This window comes from Lucilia sericata, unplaced genomic scaffold, assembly GCF_015586225.1.
Source record: "Lucilia sericata isolate MDLA Ls3-8-SP2 unplaced genomic scaffold, ASM1558622v1 Contig000219F_arrow, whole genome shotgun sequence".
Taxonomy (NCBI): Eukaryota; Metazoa; Arthropoda; class Insecta; order Diptera; family Calliphoridae; genus Lucilia; species Lucilia sericata.
Genome location: NW_023994247.1, coordinates 197,364 through 222,402, shown reverse-complemented (window position 1 = coordinate 222,402; position 25,039 = coordinate 197,364). Strand labels below are relative to the sequence as shown.

The 25,039-nt window shown below is 29.6% G+C and overlaps 1 protein-coding gene across 2 annotated transcripts in view; it reads left to right on the top strand.

Moving 5' to 3' along the window:
- The window catches only part of LOC119602297 (paired box protein Pax-6), a 70,951-nt gene extending 46,613 nt beyond the window's left edge, over positions 1 to 24,338 (top strand). The window contains exons 4-8 of one of the 2 annotated variants that reach the window (XM_037953729.1): positions 11,824 to 11,997; positions 12,786 to 12,856; positions 22,229 to 22,668; positions 22,935 to 23,140; positions 24,056 to 24,338. In XM_037953729.1, coding sequence (XP_037809657.1) covers positions 11,824 to 11,997; positions 12,786 to 12,856; positions 22,229 to 22,668; positions 22,935 to 23,140; positions 24,056 to 24,168 — 1,004 coding nt within the window. In that variant the 3' untranslated portion in view covers positions 24,169 to 24,338. Of the gene's footprint in view, positions 1 to 11,823; positions 11,998 to 12,785; positions 12,869 to 22,228; positions 22,669 to 22,934; positions 23,141 to 24,055 lie in introns of both variants that reach the window. The other variant, XM_037953727.1, reaches the window with a different exon arrangement.
- Positions 24,339 to 25,039: the final 701 nt, after the last annotated feature.

Here is a 25,039-nt window from a genome sequence, read left to right as displayed (position 1 = left end):
ATCTCTTATATGGGAAAATAGGGGCAATAAAATCGATAATAAATCTAATACTTAGCTTAGGATTAGATTGATAGGAGGATGTATGTATACTACATCAAATCCGAAAAATACACCGTGGCCACTATCGGGCCTGTTGTTCGCTGCTTTTCATGGAAGAAAAATGTTTGTTGTCCACTGAATGTATTATCTTTCAATGTTCAGAAATTAAGCTTCCTGGACGTAATTCCTAAGAATTTCTCAATCAGTGTTCGTGAGAAATGTTCCGATTGACCAAGACATTATTTCTGGGATCAGTGTTCCAAAGTTTCTGTGTCTGATATGCGATCAGGCACGTCCAATGATTTCAATGTGTCCAGTATACATTGATGACGTGTCCTATAACCGCTTTTGGCCAGTTCGCCTAAAGTTATGAGCTGTTCGGTTGTTAGTGCCGCCTCATATTCTAAATATTTTTAATGAATGGAATATCTAGCAACGTTTTTAGATCCTTGGTTTATTGTACTTATGGCACCACTGTTGTAGTTTGATATTACACTTTTTGTCCACAGAAGTCAACCAGATTATTGAAGCCTAAGCTAGAATTGGTCTAATTACACTTTTATAAAACCAATGTGTCATAGTAGGACCAAGACGCCATTTCATGCCTATAGTTCTTCTACACACAAAAAAAGACTGTAATGCTAAGATAATTTGATTTTGATTCAAATAAAATTTACATTCGGATTGTGCCCAACAACATTTTTCATTTGTACTTACAAGTCTGTTTCTATTGTCCTAAAGTTTAAATTCATTGTAGAGGCAAAGTTAAAAATGTTGCCTAAAATGTCATATTTGTTGCCCCAACGGTTAAGTTGCTGTTGTCGCAACTGTAAAAATTGTTGTCTCAACAGTTCAATATACTTTTGCCCCAATTGCAAAAATTGTTGCCTCAACAGTTCAATATACTTTTGTCGCAAATGCAGAAATTGTTGTTGGACACATTCAGAATGTAAATTTTATTTGAATCAAAATCAAAAGATGTTGGGCATAATCCGAATGTAAAAACTATTTGAATCAAACTCAAACTTTCTTGACATTACAGTCCTTTTTTTGTGTGTACGCACACACGATGTTACTTGCTCTGCGTTCATCACAAAATGAAGAGCAAAATAGTGCTGTGGTATTTTACCTCCCAAAAATAATTATAAACCTAGTGATTACTTGCAGATACACATGGGCAATTCCATGAAAAGGTAAACCACGACTGAAAAAATATAACTTTTGCATTTTTGAAGATAATTCAACAAAAATTGGTACATGATCTTTTGTAGCACCAAAGACGAAAACTGTTGAAAATTTTTGAAATCGGTCTATTTTTACACCTCGCCCCCATACAAACGGACCCGCAAATATCACTTTTTAGCTCATAATTCTGTTAATTGTAATACTATTCCTTCCAAAATCGGCATATCTATAATGTATATAAGCCTAAACCATTATGACGATTTTCATAACGATTGGACCTCATTTGACCCTAGTTCCATTCAAAGTTTAATTTCTGAAAAACACTTAAACGTCCGTAACTCACTTATAAGCACTAGTATTATAATAAAATTTGGCACAAATAAGTTTTATATGAATAAAAATCCCACCCCAAAATTTTATAAGGATCGGTCCATATTTGACCCTAGTCGCCATAAAACTTCTGTTTTTTAATTTATCTATAAATTGCTTAAACATATACATATATAGGATGGCCATGTCCGTCCGACTGCACCTTCCTACTCCTTTTTATTTGTTGAGGTGTGTGTGTGCATATATTTCCAAAATATATGTTTTATAACCCAAAAAAATTCAGGAGAAAAATCTGTCACATCCGATGTGTCACGTACGATATTCATAAATGTTCATTATAAAATTATATTATTTTTTTTATATAAAAATTATGGATTACGAATGGAAAATATGTAGATACACCTACAGAATTCGCAGATTTTCGTAAATATTTACATGTATGTACTTCAAAAACATTTTCGTTTTTCGTCACGTATGATATCGCCATATTTTAATATATATTTTGGAAAACAAGATTCCGAATGGGATGATTCCTTTTGCAAATATAGTATTCTCAGAACGGAGCAGAATGTCAATATTGTATTCCAAGTACTCCAATTTTTACCAAATCTATACCACTCTGAAGGGGTACGAACGTCGCATACAATCGTATGTATGTATGTATGTATGTATGTATGTATGTTATGTATGTATGTATGTATGTATGTATGTATGTATGTATTGTATGTATGTATGTATGTATGTATGTATGTATGTATGTATGTATGTATGTCATTATTATGTATGTATGTCCTTGTAATGTATGTATGTATGTATGTATGTATGTATGTATGTCTGTATGTCTGTATGTATGTATGTAGGTATGTATGTATGTATGTCTGTCTGTATGTATGTATGTATGTTGTCTGTCTGTATGTCTGTATGTATGTATGTAATGTATGTATGTATGTAGTAGTATGTATGTCTTACTAGTCCGTGTTGCTCAACACATACTACCATAGACTACCATAGTTTTATTGGTTGGTAAGCCGCAGAGAACAGAATTCAATTCAAATAAAAGTATACTAATAAAATGACTATAAACTATAAAGCATATGCTAACTGTCAATATTTATTATGGATTTGACAGCCAGCGTATATCAAAGTCTATATATAAAAAACTATCAACTGTTCTCTCATGTTCTCCTACATTAATTCGGCTTTCTCAAAATTTTGTGTTGTATTTCTGTGTGTATTTTAAAAACGTCGCGTACAGACCTTGCTTCGACAAGTGATGATCAGCAACTGATTTGATATTGTTTTTCAAGTTGAGAGCAAACCAACTGATATTGCTCATTATAAAAAGAAGAAGAATTAAACCTATAGTGTATGCGTAAAAAACTTAGCGTCAGCAGAATTTTCTTACCCTATCACGCTTGCTATGTAATGGCAATCTTGCGCTCCTCTGATCTATGTACATTAGGATGGTTTTACCAAGTTCGATGTAGGAAAAAGTGTTGGAACTACTGCCCAAAGAAGATGTAGAGAATATCAAAGAAAAACTGTAAATTCCAGCAAGATACTACTACTTTCACAGTTGGCATTGATATATCTTGGCCATCTTGACGGAAAAGATGTGCGCTTCACGTCTCCAGTACACCATGCCCGGTGAATGGCAAAACCTATTTATTGTCTGAAAATACAACTCTTCCGTGGCCAGTTTAAGCAGACTTCCCAAAAACTAGAGGCCCTAGAAGCACTTTGTGCTTTCATCGTCCGAGACTACTGTAAAGCCAGGTTGAACGCTCCAAGAGTGTGTTTAGCGGCAAAACAAGAAAGCATTGACAAAACAATATCAGAAAAAGGAATTAACAAAATGATAAATCATTTGGCTTATTGGCACTGTCGGGACAAACAAGCAGAAGAAAATGAGGAGATCTCCAGAAATAAGCGACCCAAACTAAAATTACAACTGCCGAAATTCCTAGAAAAAGGTCTCTCAGCCCTAATTAAAAGTGAGGCTTACCTGTTGTTCAAGAGATTTAACATTAACACCGAATTTCTGGATAAATATCCTTCAACTTCGCAGAACCTCAACTACCAGGAGGGAAAAGGATGGTAAACAACTTGAAAGTTGTTGGAGTTAAGCTAGTTCATAACAGATTTCAACCAATTACTCACAAAGGACGAGCAAAAAAAAAACACATTATGTCAATCACTTGAATAAATTTAAATAAGAATAAAATTAAAATGACATCTATTACACTTCATTTTTTTAAATACATAAATGTTTCCATTCAAAAAATTGATAATATAGAAAGGAAACTGTCGTTTTCACATAGGTCCCATCTTCGCTCCAAGGGGTATATAGCTACGGTTTTAGGGACAGTGGCTTCATTATCTCGAATCCAGTACTACTTACGTATTTTGATTGTATATAAAATATTATAAATAGTATCCGCTTCAATTTGATGTATTACACGGCCAAATATGTTAAACTGTTCTAGAGATATGGGTCGGCAAACTGCAAAAAAAAATCTAGATTTTGAAAACTTTTAGGCCCCAGTGGTACGTGTTAACATCTTTCCATCGTGCTAATTCTCTGACAATCTTAAAATCTAACAAAATGAAACATTTTAGGGGGGTGCATACATATCCCCAGCAAAAATAAAACGAAGTACTTCCATAAGAATAACATTTTTCACCATTTCAAAAATAGCACTAATTGAATTTTTTACCTTCTGAGAAAGTGATGTTTAAAGACTTCCGAAGGAGTGAAAATAATTATATTTTTTCAATGTTGAAGATATATTTTTTGTTCTTACATTTTTATGAGATATTGTATTTGGGCTTTTGTATTAAATGTTTCTATTACCCTAATTAATATTAATATTATTTAAGTCAAATTAGTTGTATTCTATAATACTACAATTTCACTTCCGAATAATTCCAAAAAAAGAGCATTAAAATTCTTCTTGAGAATGACTTCATAAGTAGTGAATTTGGAATCAAATAAAAAGGACATCCCCCCTATAACAAGCCTGTGTTGAAATCATTACTTCTTCAGGTCTTTTTCAGTACTTCCATGGAGTAAATTCTACTTCTCTTTCGCTTCTTTGGAAGTTCTTTTTTTGCTGGGTTCATATGTATGTATGTACATATTCTTCTTTGTGACAAACAGAACGATTTGTTGTCGATTTTGCTCAGATGAGTCTTATTTTGTTTATTAGTGCCTAAAACTTACCAGTGTTAAGTTTTAGTCAAATCTTTTTATAAAATTTGGGAGCAAATATAATTATGTATGTATAAAGTTATAAAGTTATCTTGTTAGTATATCTTGTTAGTATATAAAAAAGTGTTCTTTGTATACAGTTTTATTTATCTGTTTATTATCATTTAAGTTTATTTTTGGTATATTGATACGAGCTGAAATTTAACATAAATATGATCAAAATTCAAAAGTAATGTAGCACTGAGAAACATAAAGTTGAGTGGCGATTTAGTTTATGTATCCAAAATTGAACTCCCATTTGTTGGCAGGGTGTCGAATATTTTAAAATGTTTAGCTGTTAAACTAAGATTTTTTCAACAATATTCAACCTTTTTAGTTACATTGAAATAGGCGGAATATATAGTAGGCTTCTAAAAAATCGAATCTTCTTTCTAAGATTCACAAATGCGCTGATATGAAATTTTGTCCGGATAGAATGAGTGCAACTTTTGAAGTGGTGAAAAATGTAATTTTTTGGAAGTACATGGCATTTTTGTTGGGTTGCTTCCACACAAGAGAATGAAAATTAAAAAATTATGATATTTTAAAGTATTTTAATTGACAACATAAATTTCTTAAATTTATTAAAAAAATTGCCATAACCTATAAATATTGTTAAAATATATAAAAAGTTAAATATTTTTATACGCTCCACCACCATCAGTGGTGACAGAGGGTATATATAACTTTGTCATTCCGTATGTAACACCAAGAAATATTCATCTGAGACAACAAAGTATATATATTCTTGATCCTTATGAAATTCTGAGTCGATTTAGCTATGCCCGTCTGTGTAAAACACGCTCACGTTAAAACGAAGGAATAGAATTTCACGAAATTCACCCATAACATTCTTTATTATCCGGTACAGTTTGGTATTGAAAATCAGTCAAATCGGTTCACGTAAAGTAAAAGTAAAAAGTTATAAGTTAAAATTTCAGACTACTTCAAAAAAAAATAACGTTTTTATTCCAATTCTTATGTAGTTTTTTCAGAAATTACCAAAGATATTTCGAGGAATTTTGTCAAATATTATTATTTTCTGCCAGGGATCAAGTATGTTCAAACTCATAACAATTAATCCAATATTTCCCATAGCCCCCATACCAAGGTGTACATGCAAATATAAGATTAACGGAAATAACACTACCAACGTAGATCTCAGTCGGTCCACAATTGGTCATAGCTATGTATTGGAGTAAAATTCGACTTGATTTTTTGGCATATAAATTATTATACGAAATTTTTTCCTGATCGGTCCATAATTGGTCACAACTCCCATATAAGGACCATTACCGAAAATTACTTAAACGCACATTGACAATCAAAGTTATCGGGATAAAATTCGACATAAATGTGTATTTTCGTTATGCGGAATTTTACTTCTGATAATCACTTAATACCACTTAATTCTTTATTAAATGATTATATCCAGATAAAATTCTGTGTATAGATAAATCATTCTATTAAAATGTTTTCGAGCTGGCCTATTAATATAAATTTTTCTGGACCTAATCAAAATTAGTTCCACATATGCATAAATGTTAGTACCCTTACAACGGAAACAAAAATTGTGTCAAGTTATCTAAAAATTTTAATAAAAAGTGGCCTGCTGGTGGATTTATAAATGTTTAGTTGGTAAATATACTTGAAAAAAACCATAAAAAAGTTTTCAGCAAAAATTTGCCTCATTTTATTGATTTTAATACTGAATAAATGTCCCACGTACCTCAACATACGCACATGTACCTACATATGTATGTACCTATATGACTTCAAAATATACAACTATTTAGGAAATGCACACTATTGCCATCCCTGTCGCACGCACTGAATAAAAATATTTCATATAATTGGTTACATTTTAGGGTGTGTCTTGCAATATACAACCAAACAACGCCTCGGGTCATACCTTTCATAGTCAAACCTCATAATTTTGGTTGGCTGACTGTTTTGTTGGGCTGTTCTGACTGGTTTGTTGCGCAACAAAAAAAAATGCATACATACAAATGTAAATGTTTAATTTGTATTAGGATGGGTTCTTTTGTTGCAAAGTGATGGTCACATTGAACATTAAATGCAGACATAAGGTTTGGAATATTGGAAGTACCATGTATCATGTACATACATAAAAAAATACGTACATACATACATACATACATACATACATACATGCAATGCATACACACATACATACATACATACATACATACATACATAAATACATACATACATACATACATACATACATACATACATACATACATACATACATACATACATACATACATACATACATACATACATACATCATACATACATACATACATACATACATACATACATACATACATACATACATACTACATACATACACATACATACTAAATACATACATACATACATACATACATACATACATACATACATACATACATACATACATACATACATACATACAACATACATACATACATACATACATACATACAACATACATACATACATACATACATACATACATACATACATACATACATACATACATACATACATACATACATACATACATACATACATACATACATACATACATACATACATACATACATACATACATACATACATACATACATACATACATACATACATACATACATACATACATACATACATACATACATACATACATACATACATACATACATACATACATACATACATACATACATACATACATACATACATACATACATACATACATACATACATACATACATACATATTTTAATAAATTAATGCATTAATTTTGCATTAACAATAAATATTTCTGAAATTAATGCATTAATTTATATTAACATTAATTATGTAATAAAAATAATGCATTAATTTTCCGTTAACATTAATATACATATATAAAATTGATAAACATAAATAAAAATACAGCGCCAAAGACCTCGATCTAAATAAATACAATTAAAATTTAATGGGTTAAAGTCCTTTCTAAAACTTCTTATATTCCATTCAAACTTGTGAGTTTTAAATATGATATTTACATTTAAGGTTGTATAAGATTGCACAGTGTGACAAAATAAACAAAAAAGAATACGTGGGAAGTGATACTATTCTTCCGACATATATTATCGAGTATGGGACTAATTAGAAAGGACTTTAACACATTGAATTTTACTTGAATTTAGTTAGATCGAGGTCTTTGGCGCTGTATTTTTATTTGTATAAATTATTATATACATTAATGTTAATGTAAAATTTATGCATTAATTTTATTACATATGATTTAATGTTAATGGAAAATTAATGCATTAGTTTCAAAAATATTTAATGTTAATGTAAAATTAATGCATTAAATTCAAAAATATTTAATATTAATGCAAATTTAATGCATTAAATGTACCCATGTTAATGTTAATGCAAGTTTATTTTTTTTTTTAATGGTGAAAAAATTGTCAATGCATTAACATACTTAATGCATTTATCCCAGGTCTGATCCGATTGTGCTTATATTTAACACCATTTAACAGAAATATCTTATACTGCAACTTTGTAGTTAAAGGTTCAATGGTTCAAGAGAACACCACATTTGGTAAAAAATAAAAAAAATTATGTACATTAGGGTGGCCCCAAAATGGAAGTTGCTGATGTTCCCACCGAAAATAAAAATTTAGTTCATTATAAGATACCATTTGTCAAGATTTTATTCCTGACGTCAATATTTGGTGAGCTGAATCAAAGGATATAAAGGTCCTATTTTAAGGTTTTTATGATTTTTCTTTCTGGCAAATAAACCATATGCAAATTTAGTATCATATGAAAGGTCTTTGAGAGACGATTTCAATGACATAACACAAATTTGTATACAACTCCAAAATTATTACAAATGTCGTAAGTTTTCGGAAAATTTTTAAGTTTTTCAAATTTTTACATGGAATTATAAATGTAATTAATTGAAATTATTATAAACCTCAAACAATTTCACCGAAATGTTTTTTTTTTTTTTCGAAATTCTTTATATTTTGTATTTCATTTTAATATCATAAACTCTAATTTGTCAAAGGTTTTCTGATAGGTATATTTATCTAACGTACATAATATGTACATCAGCATATGCGTAATTTCATTAGCTTTACAATGGTATATAACACTTTATGGTTTCATTCTATTATCGATCAAATTTTTCAGTTTAACTAAAATATTAACACAATTTATCCCAAACATCTACTTATTTGATATGCTTGCTTTGTAAATAACGGTTTCTATATTATTGTTTACATTATTTCGCAATGTTTTGGTAGCATACATAGACGTCTATAAAGTAAAATAAATTTTGATCTAGATTGAATTTTCAAAAACGCAAAAAACCGGTAGATTTTATTGAGGATTATTGTGTATTAATTTCAACTAATTATATTAAATTCGTATGTGTTAAAATGTTAAAAATCTGAAAAATTAAAATCAAGGACCTTTCTTATGATACCAAAATTTTGTATCTTTCCTTTGGAAGAAATATGAAAAAATCATAAAAACCTCAAAAAAGGACATTTTTATCCTTTGACCCCAGGGCAAAATTTTTGAGAAATCTTATAATCAATTAAACTTTAATTTTAGTTGGGAACATCGACACCTTATTTTTCATCCATAAAAACGGGGCCACCCTAATGTACATATATTGGAAAGATTAAAGAAAGTTATTTTTCAACATTCAAAAGTCAACTGAACCATAGGGGTTTGGAGTAAGTATAAATTAGGTTTTGTTTCAAAAACAAAATGTTTCCCGATTTTGCGATATCATACCTTTCCATTTTTGATTAATGATAACAAAGATGAGCAGAAACAGCAAAATTGGAAATCGTGCATGAATCATTGATTATATGGAAAAATTTAATAATGCTGCAAAAGTGAAAGTGCATTAGGATCATTACGGAATTTCTGTCTCTAGATTCTCCTACATCGATTTTTTACATGTGTAAAAATGGCTGTTGCATTTCCTTTGTTCTACATGAAATAGTGTATTTTAATTTAATTTTAAATATAACTTCACGAATATTATTATTTTGACCCAACATGTATGTATTTTTGCGGTACTTTTTCCAGTTTGTCGATATTGTGTTTAGTTTATGAGATAATCAACATTTGTCTAATTATCGTAATAACGAAATATGGGTCGATCATTTCTAAATTTCACATCGTAATTTTGGCTTATACATAAACTAGTAATGCCTTCCGATATATATGAATGAAGAAGTCATATACGATGCGATCAATTGTTTAGGTCTAGAAAAATTCAAGTCCTGATTTTAACCAGTCTTAATAAGCTAAATATTTGGTTCAAAATAAGTGTATATGCCAAATTTCAATACGCGACCTGCACAAAACATTTGTTATTTTCTTTAAAAGTTTGTTTAATCAATATACATACAAATATTAATAAATAAAAACCATTCGACTAACTAAGGAACTTCGAATTAAAATACAAATTTCGCAAATTCCTAGTTATTGCACATGAACTCCTTCGAAATGTTCGAAATTCTTTCTATTTTCTAAAATTAGTTAATAATTTTGGTAATGATCGGTCCTCATTGGGAAGAGGACTATGGTCGCTAGGGTCACACCATAGTCCTCTTCCACTTCGTAAAATGAGTTGAAGTTCAAAATTCACTAAATTCTGCATAAATCCATCAACCATATTTACCTTTGCCCCCATATAACCCCTCTTTTAGAAAACTCTTTGTTGTCAACATATTGGAAAAATTTCAGAATTAATATTAATATAAATGTTATATCATTTCACAAATACCATTTGATACCTACTGTTGTAGAGTGTCGTTATTGCCCCACTTTACATTCCTACTTGTTTTTTAATATATTTTCTGAAAATTCGCTATGTATGAATTGACTTTAGATAAATTCGTTTATTGCTCATAATCAGGTACAATTCATGCATATCTCATTATTTATAGAAATACCCAGTGTGCTTTGCTACCCTTAAAGCAATGTAAATAAAAAAACATTTTACGATTTTGAAAATTCTAACTATAATAGTTTTCAGATAAATAATAATAGTTTCTCAGATATATGAATTTTTATATTTAATTCATATGGGAGGTTCCAATTTGCTAGTCCGTCAATTTATTACCCAAATGTTGACATTAATGTCAAAGGATTTAAGGATTTTAGCTCTAATAGTTTCTCAGATATACGAAAATTTCCATTTTATTCATATGGGAGGGGGTTCCAAGCCCCCCTAATGAAAGTCCGCCCTTTTCCCTCAAAATTTTCAGATAAATATTAAAGTTCTTCGTGCAAAATTTTAAGAAGCTAGCTCTAGTTTCCCAGATAAACGAATTTTTGTATATTTTACGCCAATTTATTACCCAAAATGTTCACATGGATGTTAAAGTTCTTCGTGCAAAATTTTATGATTTTAACTCTAATAGTTTCCCAGATAAGCGAGTTTTTGTATTTAATTCTTATGGGAGGTGCCACGCCCCCTACTTCTAGTCCGCCTCTTTTTCCTTAAATAATCACATTGACACTAATGTGGTTCCGACAAAATTTGAGAACTCTATCTGTTATATTTTCTCAGATATACTTATTTAATATTTTCTTCATATGGAAGGTACCAAATGTTAATGTTGTACTTTCTGAGATATGCGACTTTTAGTACTAAGTTTGTATGTGGGCGTGGCACCCCTCCCACTTGAAATTTCGAAATAAAAAGTAGCCTTCCAGACATACAGGAAGACACTGTGAAAATTTCAAGGAAATTGGTTCAGCCGTTTAACCGTCTATAAAGTTAACTTAAATTTAAAAAAGTTGTAATTTTCGACAAATATTTTCAATCTGAAAGTCTTTCCGCATTTACGTACCCTTCTCTTTCGTTTTATTTTTCTTCTTCAAGATAGGGTAAGGTTGAGAGTGGATGTAAACTAAATTTTTATATTATTTTAATAAATATATTTTTGCCCTTATTTATTTTATTTCTCTCGTTATTATTGCAGATGTATTTTCGGGAGATCTATCCCATGCTAATTCGCATGAAAGTACCTCAGATGGAAACTCCGATCATAATTCTTCCGGCGACGAAGACTCTCAAATGCGTTTGCGTTTAAAACGTAAATTACAGCGTAATCGGACATCATTTACCAACGAACAAATCGATAGTTTGGAGAAAGGTATACTTATTATTTTTGTTTAAACAGATATCGTACATTTAATGTAATACTATCCTAAGTAATTTAAAATTCAAGTTTTTTAAACAGGATTGTTTTAGACCTTTTACTCTTTTTATATATTGATTGCCCTTTCAATTATTATATTTTTTCTGTAAAAATGTCAAGATTAAAGATTTATTTAAATGCTATATTTTTTATTCGAAAAATATGCCAACTAAAAAATCTTGACTATAAGTAAAATTTTGAAGAACAGAAACTATTAAAATATATTCCTATAATGATATGGCTTTACTTGTAGTATAATATTGATAACACCGGCCAACCATTTTAACCCAGAGTCCAAATCATACATTATTTTTAGGGTAATTATATCTCGAAAAAGGGAGAATATATAATAAAGGTTAAACCTTTATTTAAAGGTCGATTGGACTTGAGCTTTTAAAACGTGTCAAATAAAGCCCAAGAATTGCGTTAGTTTTTTTTATTTAATTGGCCTGTGTAAATTTTAGGGGTCTTTTTTATAACACTTTACTCTTATGGTACACCAGCTCAGAAGCTTCATGTATCCTTTGTTTAATGAAAAGCATTTGATTTTTGATATTTCTAACAATATAGTTCTTAATTCTGAGTTACTTTATAGTTATATTAAAAAATTAGATCATAACCTAAGTAAGAAATTTTGAGCCAATCGTATGCTTCTACTTATATATATAACATATTTAGAATATTTGTTATAATTTATTTATTAATTTATTAATTTTTACTGTTAATATTTTATTTTTTCTTAGAATTCGAGAGGACCCATTATCCTGACGTGTTTGCTAGAGAAAGGCTGGCAGAAAAAATAGGTTTACCAGAGGCACGTATTCAGGTTTGTCTTTTATTTGTTTTCTTTTTAGTTTCGGTTGTTTTGTTTCTATCTGCACTTTATGTTCAAGGAAATTAAATACGAGTAATGTATCGAGAAAGATTATAAAACAAATCAGAAATTAAAATTTTTTTATATAATTCTCCTATTCATAATTATTTTAGAGTTGAGGGGAGGATTTTTCTATCGATACCAATTGACAACTTGTCAGTACATAAATAGTAAGAAATTTAATTACACTTTTCTTTAGGAATTTGAGAATTTTTTGGTATTGTTTAATTCCCAACATTTCTTAAAAGGATTTCAAGTAAATATGATTAACTGTTCCCGAATCATTATTGGTATTATTATTGTCACTTTCTGGCAATTGTCCCAAAAATTCGATTCAAATGAAATATTATTTTATAAAACTGAATAATAAAAAAAAAAATTTTGTATTATTTTAATTTCAAAATGTTGTCTCTTATATTTAAGAAACAATTAGTTATAATAAAATTATCTTGTAGTTGATGTTTTTCCAAAAAAAATAAAAGGGGTAAAATTTGCCATCACGTCAAGTTAGTATGAATGTACTTCTGTTGTAATAATAGATTCTGAACGATATGTGATGGAGGAATGATATTTTCACAAATAAGAAGAATGTCGGTCCAATTGAAAAAAGAACAAGGCTCAAAACCATTTAAACGTGACAATAAAAAAAAAATTTTGTTGATGCCAAATTTAATTAATTTAAAAAATTTATTGTAATTTCAAAGACAATACCTAATACGAAATATTCGATTTAACACTATCCAGCATCTAAAAAAATGGAAATTGTTGGCTCTACATTCCAAAGAATTCCTTAAAGTAATTGTGTGAAAGTATATTTTTAATTTAATTTTTCAATTAAGTTTATTTTTTTTTCTGATTTTTGTGTCAATTAATTTTTTTATATTTATATATATTTTTATATGACAACACTTATTATGCGCCACTTGTTTTATTAGTAAATTGTGATACATATGATAATAAAGTTTTAAGCCTAATAATGAAGAATTATATATACAAATTTTATTTATGTAGTACATGTATGTATGTATGTATGTATGTTTGTATGTATGTATGTATGTATGTATGTATGTATGTATGTATGTATGTATGTATGTATGTATGTATGTATGTATGTATGTATGTATGTATGTATGTATGTATGTATGTATGTATGTATGTATGTATGTATGTATGTATGTATGTATGTATGTATGTATGTATGTATGTATGTATGTATGTATGTATGTATGTATGTATGTATGTATGTATGTATGTATGTATGTATGTATGTATGTATGTATGAGTCGCAAATAATAATAGTGTAATTATGTTGTAGCTTAACGTCAAATGGAAAACTGTAAAATATTATTCAATTACTTTGAAGGTATGTAAGAGCACGCTTATCGCCGCCAAAGTTTGTAAATGCGTTTATAAGGGAAAAAATTACACTTTTTGAAGATTTTTCAATACTTTAAGTACTAATTGTTGCAACATTTAATAGAAATACGGTATGTCTACTAAATTGTATTTCTAAACAGATCGAAAAACTCAAAATTGGTTATAAATATTTGAGTTATTACAATTTCCCGCGAAATTAATGTAAGAAATTTTTTTTTAGTTTTGAAAAATTTTACAAAAAAATATTGTGTTTACCTTTACAAGATTCATAAAAAATTCATATATAAAAAGGGCCATTATTTTAACAGCATTTCTAAAACTACACTTTCAAACTTTGTAAAGTTTTATATACTTGATGTTATAAGGGAAATATATAAGAATTAAACACAAATATAATGAGCTCAATACCTCTTATAGTTTTCCGTACCTGCGATGTGAAGTTCAAAGATTTCGGGAAAAGACCATTAATCAATAAATAAGTAAAAATAATACTATTACAAATTGTTGCTTAATTTTGATAAAGTAAATTGAAATTATTATTTCCGAGTCCATAGAAAGTTATTTCTGAACAAATTTCCGAAATTAAAAATCATTAACCCTTTAAAACCGGTCAAGTTTTTGTATATTTGATACTCATTTTGACGAAATACACGAACATATATCAAGAAATCGAGGAATCAAATTTCTTTAAAAATTCTTCTGTCGTACTTGAGGTCAATTCGACACCATCTTTTTAAGCAATAAAAACACTTTGAAATAGAAATTTTGTAAAATTAGTTTTCGTAAAAAATAATGTATATATGACCAGTATTTGGCTTAACGTATGATTTGTATTTACTACAAATAACTTCTAAGAAGTTTCATCAATGTCCTTAAAAAATTAACAACCTCATGCCCTTGTTTCTTCAAGAACATAAAATATTAATAATTTTTTAAAACGGTAAATGATTCTTAATTTGAGAAATTTGATCAGATATAACTTTCTATGGACTGAAAAATAATAATCTAAAGTTACTTGATCAAAATTAAGCAACAATTTGTAATAATATAATATTTACTAATTGTTGGCAATTTTTCCCGAAATCCTTCAACTTCACATCGCAGGTACTGAAAAAATAATATTAATCTAAAACAGAACAAATATTTTTTAGTTTAAAAGTAGCCAAAAGAGAAATATGACCTTTTAACTGTGTTTTTAATTAAATATATATATACATATATATATATATATATATATATATATATATATATATATATATATATATATATATATATATATATATATATATATATATATATATATATATATATATATATATATATATATATAGTTTATAATTCAAAAAACTTCTTTATATATATATGTTGTATAGATGCTACAAAAGTACAGCAATAATTATCCATCTCTACATTAATATATTTTCGTTTACTTTCATTGCAAAAGCAAGAAACGAGCGACAGCACTACCTTCTTCTGTGACAGCTCATATGAGACTAAATTGTGTTTTCTGTGCGTGTGCGGACTGTTGCCAGTTTTGACGATTTATCGTCATTTTGACGATTTTCACTATCAAAACTGGCCTGTTGACGATAAATTTGATGATTCTTCAAAAGAAGATTTTCGTACTAATTTTAATATTTAAAAGAAAATCAATGTATTTAGAATATCCAATGAAAATGAAATTAAACACTAAAATGTTTTAGAGTAGAAGTGGTGATTTTGACACAGACTTGTATAGGAACGATGTTCTTTTTATTTGGTTCCAATTTCACTACTTTTGAAGTCATTCTCAAGAAGTAATTTTTATGTAATTTTTTTGGAAGTTATTTGGAATTGAAATTGTAGTACATATTATAGAATATAACAAATTTTACATAAATAATATTAACATTAATAAGAGAAATAGACACATTTAACCCAAAAGGCCAAAAATAATATGTTTTAAGTCATAAAAATGTAACTCAAAAAAATATAACTTCAGTATTGAAAAAATATAATTATTTTCGCTTCTTCGGAAGTTATTTAACATCACTTCCACAGAAAAATTTTATTCTTTTGGAAAAACTTCGTTCTATTATTTGCTGGGTAGTACCTAATTATTTTGCAAATTGAAGTGCGATTTCTGATTTAGCCCATGTATGGAAAAAATACGTTAGAGATTTAATTTGATTCTCTAAATTTAAACACTATTTATTCAAACGGACATAGCTAAATCGACTGAAAATTTCATAAGGACCCCCAAAATTCATATGTTGGGTCTAAGATTAATATTTCTCAGTGTTACACTCAGAATAAGAAACCTGCTCCAGCGATGGTGGTGGAGGTGTAAAGATACAGAAGTTTTCGTTTCAGAAATCCAATTTTTTGAAGGGGAATTACAAAAGTACTTATAAATTTGCGACAATTAATTTTGTTTCTTAAAAAAATTAAATCTTTTTAATAAAAGGAATGACTTGACCAAAATTCGAACCACTGACGTTCCACTTCTCATTCTACTGTTCTACCCCAACCCCGCAGCCCTGGTTGTTGGTTGGTTGTTCATTTTAATAACTAATGTTTATAATATAAAAACCTTTGTGTACAAAAAAAAAACATTTGCTGAATATATTTTTGTCAACGCTAATCTTGCTGAATTGCATAACAAATTAAACAGTTACGTTTTCTCAATATGTACATTTTTTTTTTTTTGATCACGCGTTAAGAGTGAAAATTGTATTTTTATGTAAAAACCACCAATTAACAGACAATAGCAAGAGTAATTAATGGTGCAGTGGTTAGGACGTGGAAACTGCGACTGTAAGGCTCTAGGTTCAAACCCAGTCTTCTCGTAAAGTTTCTACTTTAAACAATTTACTAACACTTTTTTAGACCTATTCTATGGTTGGTATGCTAAATTATGGTCCGATTTTCGACATAGTTGATCCTTGTTTATAAAGCCATATGTGAATGTTTTGAGTGAATTTCGTGAATTTCCATTGCTTCGTTTTAACGTGTTGTACACAGACAGACGGACATAGCATAATCGACTCAGAATTTCATAAGGATCCAGAATATATATATACTTTGCTGGGTCTCATATGAATATTTCTTGATGTTACACACGGAATGACAAAGTTATATATACCATCTATCACCACTGATGGTGGTGGAGGGGTTAAAAATATATAAAAAGGGTACAATAAGGCTGACGTCCAAAAATATATATATACGAACAAAGTATAGCGTTTCATAACGCCGCAGTACAAAACATTGACAATGCATACTGTTTCAAAACGTTATCGACAAGTATTAAAAACGCAGCGAAATGGCAATCAGCTCATCAGTTTTAAAGTTGATGCTTGTTGAAATTATTTGCTAAAATTACACAAACAGCTGACTTACTAAAAACAATACTTTGCGTCTTCTATATTTTAGAACGTGAAAATAAACAAAGCATGGTTGCAATTTAAAATTTAGTAACGACCACTGTTGCCAGATTTGACGATTTATCATCATTTTGACGATTTTCAGTGTAAAAAATAGCCTGATGACGATTTGAAGATTTTACCTCTAAATTTGACGATTTTTTAATAAAGGATTTTTATACAAGTTTTTAAATTAGTCGGCAACGAAAGGGCGAATGTAATAGCTTTAAAGGGAAGGGAGCTCGAGGTAGTTAACCTGACGAACGCAAAACCGTTAGCGGCAACAAAAGCTGAATTAAAAATATGGATGAGAGAATCCCATAAGACCTGTTGGAATAATGAAACGGTGGGTAGAATCACAAAGATCCTATGGGGTGACCCTGATGAGAGCAAGACGAGGTTAGTATGATTGTACGTATACTGAGTGGACGCACAGAATTACGAGCATACTATACAAACTTGAAACTCTGGAGCATTTTCTATGCCACTATCAGGCATTCGTCTAAGTTAGATTCAAGTATCTTGGAAGTGATGTTATTCCGGAAATAACATTCCTGACTAACACTGATTGAAAAAAAAAATTCTTAAATTTTTTTAATATAAATAAAAATTATGAAAAAAATGTTCAATAAATATATTAAAAAAAAAATCATGAAAAACATGTAAAAAAGTTAAATAAAAAAATATCTCATATTCGTATTTACTATATATCATATCACATATGTATGTAATTTTCAATAAATATATTAAAAAAAATTCATGAAAAACATGTAAAAAAGTTAAATAAAAAAAAAATATCTCATATTCGTATTTACCATATATCATATCACATATGTATGTAGTTTACAAGGACTCAATATAATGTGTTTTGAAGTATAATTGTTAAATTAAGCAGATAATGATAAATGAAATCAATCGAAATTGATAAAAACGTCTGGATAGTTAAACTAATTAATAAACAAGTGAGAGTGTTATATTCGGCTGTGCCGAATCTGATATACCCACCATCAAACCGTATGCCTTAAAAGGAATGCTCCCCTATAAATATCAGGGTGATATTACTCATCAAATTAACTGAGGAGGAGAGGTTTTAACTCTCTACCAAATGTCGAATTTCATCGCTTTTCTGTATTCTGTATTTTTAAGCCCGCAATGATCGTTTAATTAATTAATATGGGGAGTAGGGTCAATTATGGACCGATCCACATAAAGTTTGATAGAGAGATTTTGGCTTCATTGAAACTTGTCGAATTTCATCACTATACTCGTATTTTAAAGCCAGTAATGAGCGTTAAAGTCTTATTCTGAAGGGGACCTTATATGGGGGTAGGGTCAATTATGGACCGATCAACATAAAATTAGTTAGGGAGATTTTGGATCATATGAAACTTATGTGTGTTAAATTTTATCACTAAACTCGTATTACGATATTACGATTTAAAGACGATTTTCAAAAATCAATTTTGACGATTTTTTCCTCGTAATTTGACGATTTTGCACCCAAATCATCTAGCAACTATGGTAACGAACATAATACACAGGGATGGAAAATGAGATTTTGTTTCAGTATCAAAAAATATTGCAGAGGGTACTTTCTTGGATCTTAGAGTACTAAAACATATTTTTTTTTTTGCTGAAAGTTGTTAATTTTTTAAATACACCTTCACATATTTAGACATTTTTAAATAATTAACAACAGAAGTAGAAAAGGTATTATATATACTTTAGGGTGATCGATTATTCGACATTTTCCAAAAACCGGTTCTGGAGTAGTTCGAATAGTTGACATTTGAAAAAAACCGGTTGATATTTTTCAAATTCAGAGAAAACTGTTTTTTATTATACATAAAAACATCTAGTTTAATTTGAGAAAAAATTATGACCCGAACTGATTTTTTAAAATAAACATTATTTCTTTAATGTAAAAAATTGGGAAGAATCATAATCCTAGTTTATTCTAAAGTCCCTGTTTAGTAAATTTTCATAGGTATTCCAACACTGCTATAATATTTCGGCGACAAATTAATTATTGTAATTGGAATATAATCTTAAGATTGATAAAATTTTATCCAACAGTTATTCCAATCAATTTTACAAATAAATTTTTTTAATTAATAAGGAAAATCAAAAAAGTTTAACTAAAGGTGCTTTAGAAAAATATACTCTAGTTTCTTGACTCGAATATTTTAAAATTTAGACAGGCTGTATTATTATTAATTTCAAAATTTAATTGAAGTAATCTTTGAATACAAAGCAAATAAAAGTATTCGAAACCGGCTTTAAAAAGTTAAAAAACCGGGTTATTCGATATTCGAAAAAATCAACATTTAGAAAAAACCGACACTGATAAATCAGAAAAACCGGTTTTAAGACCGATTGAAAAACTGAATCGATCACCCTAATATACAAATATTGATATAATGAATCTTTGCCCGTCCCTCAATGTTAACCTTTTAGATATAATTTGATGAACTTCCATGTCCATGGTATCATATAGCTACCATAAAAATATTACCCCGTTATTGTACTTCGTACATATGTATATTAAAATCAGTCATGATACAATTTGTTATATTTTAATAAATCCTGTCTTAAAGAAATTCAGGCCAAATTCACATTTGGCGCTACTCAAGGATGAATTTAGAAATTCAACTTATTTATTTATATTTATATTTATTTTATATTTACAAAGCAAGCGTAACAAACAAGTAGATATTTAGGATAAATTGTGTTACTATGTTAGTTAAACTGAAAAATTTGATTGATAATAGAATGAAACCATAAAGTGTTATATACCATTGTAAAGCTAATGAAATTATGCTGATGTACATATTAAGTATGATAAATATAGCTAACAGAATACCTGGGACAAAATAGAGTTTAAAATATTAAGATAAAATACAAAACATAAAGAAAAACAGAAAAAAACATTTCGGTGAAATTTAGGTGAGGTGAGGTTTATAATATAATAATTTCAATTAATTACATTGTATATGTATTTCTATGTAAAAATATGAAACACTTAAAATTTTTCCGAAAAATTACGACATTTGTAATCATTCTGGTGTTGTATACAAATTTGTGTATGTCATTGAAATCGTCTCCCAAGGACCTTTCATATGATACTAAATTTGCATAAGGTTTATTTGTCAAAAATTTGAAAAAAATAACATAAAAACCCTAAAAAGGACCTTTTTATCCTTTGATCCAGCTCACCAAATATTGACGTCAGGACAAAAATTTTGAGAAATGGTATCTTAGAATGAAAAAAAATTTCCTTTTCGGTGGGAACATCAGCAATTTCCATTTTGGGGCCACCCTAATATACATATTATTAAATTAAAATTCGATGTACATAGGTGTTCATTTGTTAAAAAATCAATAGTCATATCAAATTCTACACATGAGACCATACATAAGACCATTCATGACATGAAACAATAATTTGCTTTAAAGTCCAAATAATTTTCACCAAAAATTTCTCTTATTATCTATGGTTGAATTCTTAATTTCAAAACATATCGTTTTATATTAGATAGAAATTGAGTCCTTCGATCTTCTATCATTTGGAAATAATTAGTTTTAAAGTCAAATATTTTTTCAAAATTGAAATTTTTGGTAATTTTCTCATATAATATTAACAATGGAATTATTCATATAATGTCAATCAAGATAAAAATTCGAAGTAAGCTGCATAGGTTATTTGCAAAACATACTTCTAAAAAGTGTCTTTTAAAACTAGATTTCAAAACATTCTTAGAATTTCAAATTTGAACTTGTCTGATTATGTTTTATCATAACGATAAATTGACATTTTACATACAAAAATCATTTTACCGGCAGTATATCCACCTGTTAAACGATAACCGGAGGTTGAGATATTGGCCCTGAAAGTATCAAATAAGACTCGGAAGTACCACGGTACTTTTGAACATCAAATAGTATCAAAAAAAGTACCATCGTACCAAATTTGCCATCCCTGTCACAGTGTATAGACGTTGCCGATCGTGACCTTATAACATCCAGCATAGAAAACTGAATTTCTTTTTAAATTCATTTAACAAAATTTTTGGAAATGAAGTTTTGGAGATGCTGTTAAAATAATGGCCACAGACTAAACCAAGTAAGCATTATCCAATTTGAACAAAAATTCGTACTAGCACATTCATGAATCTTATAAAAAAACATAAAATCTTTTTGTAAAATTTTTCAAAACTAAAAAAATTTCTTGAAAAGAACAAAATTAATAAGATTCCTTAAGTAATATGTAATATTTCAGTGTGATGTACATAAGGAATTACTGAAATGTATTGAATTATATGCTTAATGGTTTTAAACATTTGCAAACATATCTAGGCTTAAAATTTTGTTATGACGTACAAAAAGGCGCTTTGTCCCACTATTTAACTGTTTTCTTTTTTATATTACAAATCTTATTAATTTTATTTGATTTACAATTTTTATTATTTAATCAGTCATATAATATATCATAATCTAAGAATGCAAATCATTATATTTATCAAAAAAATAGGTGTGGTTTTCAAATAGACGTGCCAAATGGCGTAGAGAAGAAAAGTTGAGAACTCAGCGACGTTCGGCCGACAACATCGGTCATAGTGGTAGAACAAGTGCCACAAACCCAACAGGTACCAACTCTGTTATAAGCAGCGTTAATAATGCAACATCTTTAGTCGAAAGCAATACATCTAGTCATACACCCAATTCAAATAGTAGTAACACGACAAACGATTCAGCACCAACAACGGCAGCGTCATCAAGTGTACCTACAAATAGTACAAACGGAGCACCTAATATACCGGAAAACAGTGGCGGTAACGCTGGCGTTGGCCATGTTAATTCTGTTAGTCCGCCTTTACAAACAGTCACATCCAGGTTATCATTGAACTCTGGCTTTAATTCAATGTATTCACCGATTTCCCAGCCAATTGCAACAATGGCAGAAACTTACAAGTAAGTGGTAGGTCATGACTATGGTCTAAACGGTAATTAATTGAAATTGCTTTATGGAATGAGAAACCCGAACTTGATCCTACAAAGATACAATTTCAGACAGTACAATGGCTGGAATTTTAAGAAATAGTTCTGAATTTTAAAAACAGATTTATTTCGGATTTGTTCCAAATTATAATAAATGCTATTTGTGTAGCGAATTGTTTATTATAATTCTGTTTTCAAATAGTAAAAGCTATTATTTAGTAAAATTTATTAATTTTTAGCTCCATGACATCATCGCTAAGTTCAATGCCATCGCCATGTTTACAACAACGTGAAAGTTACACGTATATGTTTCATGATCCGCTTTCTCTTAGCTCACCATACGCTGCTCATACGCGAAACTCATGTAACCCATCAACGGCCCATCAGCAGACTCCCCAGCATAGTGTTTATGGTAGCAGTTCAAGTGCTGGAGCAAATAATTCAGGTAAGTTACAGATGTTCTTTTTATATAATTTTGCAATTGTTTTGCTTATGTTGCTTAAAACAACGGTTCCCAAATGGGGGTCCGCGGACACCTTGTGTTCCGTAGCAAGCTCCTAGAGGGTCCGCGAAGACGTACGAAAAAACTATGAATAATACAAAATACTAAAAATATCTACAAATTTTTTATAAATACTAAAATACACAATTTTTGTTCAATAATCCCAGATTTGTTGGTGACTTTTTGAATTTAATTTTTCGGTTGTTTATCATGACAAAGCTAGGCCTTACAAATTTATTGTATCAATATTACGTGATTTGAAATTTGTATTTCCTGTATACATATGTACTGAAATAAAGGTTTTTTTTCAGACGGATAATGATCTGCCTTACAATTAAATAAGTGATACTGGTATCCCAATGATAAGATTATAGCAAATTTAAGTTTGTCAAATTGTAAGCAAACGTGTTATCGTTTGAAAGGACTAACATAATATATTTCCGAAACAGAGGTGATCTCTATTTGTGTTCAATATGTTAAACCAGCACTCAGTAAAATAATTCGTATGTATTTTAAAATTAAAATTTAAGTTCCAAAAACACAGAACTTTCGCGAAGAGTTCAAGTCATATATAATGCAGATAACGCATTCCGCAACAACATCGAAGAAGTCCAACTTTCTCATATTATTTTCCCGTAAACTTAGCTACATACTCAGCTCACCCCTCTGCAATCGCAACAAATTTTAGAAACATGGATCTTTAATAAAGAAACCTTTTCTCTACCTTGACCATAAATGAACGTAAAAAGGCCCATACACAACATCAGCATGCTGGCACAATAATACTAATTTTTTAGAAATAATAAATAATTTTCTTTTAAACAGTTTTTTATTTTTCTATTTTTAATTAATTTTCAGATAACCATACATTTGCAGGCGTTATTTCCGCTGGAGTGTCTGTACCAGTACAAATAGCAACACAAAGTAGCAGTGATTTGGCGGGAGCGAATTATTGGCCGCGTCTTCAGTGATCTACGTTCTTTGACTTGACACCACAATTGCTCACAAAGGCTGCTGGTGTGTCTCACAGCAACAGCCCTATCACAGCAACACCGTCGATTGTTGTCCCTTCATCCTGCAGTGCAAACCTTGATATAAGTAGTACGAGTGCTTCGGCAGCAGCATCAGTAGCTGTTGCTGCAGCTGCTGTAGCTTTGGAAGCCGCGGCCAGCATAGCTAACAGCGATGCACCAACACATTCACATCAAATCAATTCAAGTATTTATGACGAGCGTACATCATCATCTCCCTTAATGTTGACTAGCTCTAATCAGCAGCATCTGTCATCCCATGCAAATGATCTCGATGAGTCCTTGGAACAGGGATTTACAAAAACCTTCGAACCATCTACGTCCAAGTCTGTGGATCAGCGACTGTCACAACAGATACATGCCCAGTATCATCACCATCATCACTATCTGCATCATCACCACCACCCTCCTCAACACCTCACCAACAACGATCATCAGAATAACACCAATAATAATATCGATTTATGTTCTAGAACGTTACGACAGCACCAACAACAATAACACAAATTGTTTCAACTTATAAAACAATAGTTAAGCTTCACGCACAATTATCCAATTTATGAATATTGGCTAGAAAAACAAAAACTGCAACAACCACGGATAGGATATGGAGAAGAATCAAATATGAAATTTATGCCGTTTATACGTTTTTTTATTTTGTATTTGATCCCCGAGAACTTTAATTATCTTCAAAACTTTAGGCAAAGAAGTTTAAAGAGTCCAGTGTCGAATGTTCTAAATGACAAAATAAGGAAACAATTAATTATCAGAATGTTTGACAGCAGGACTGTTTAAAAAGATTCTCAATATA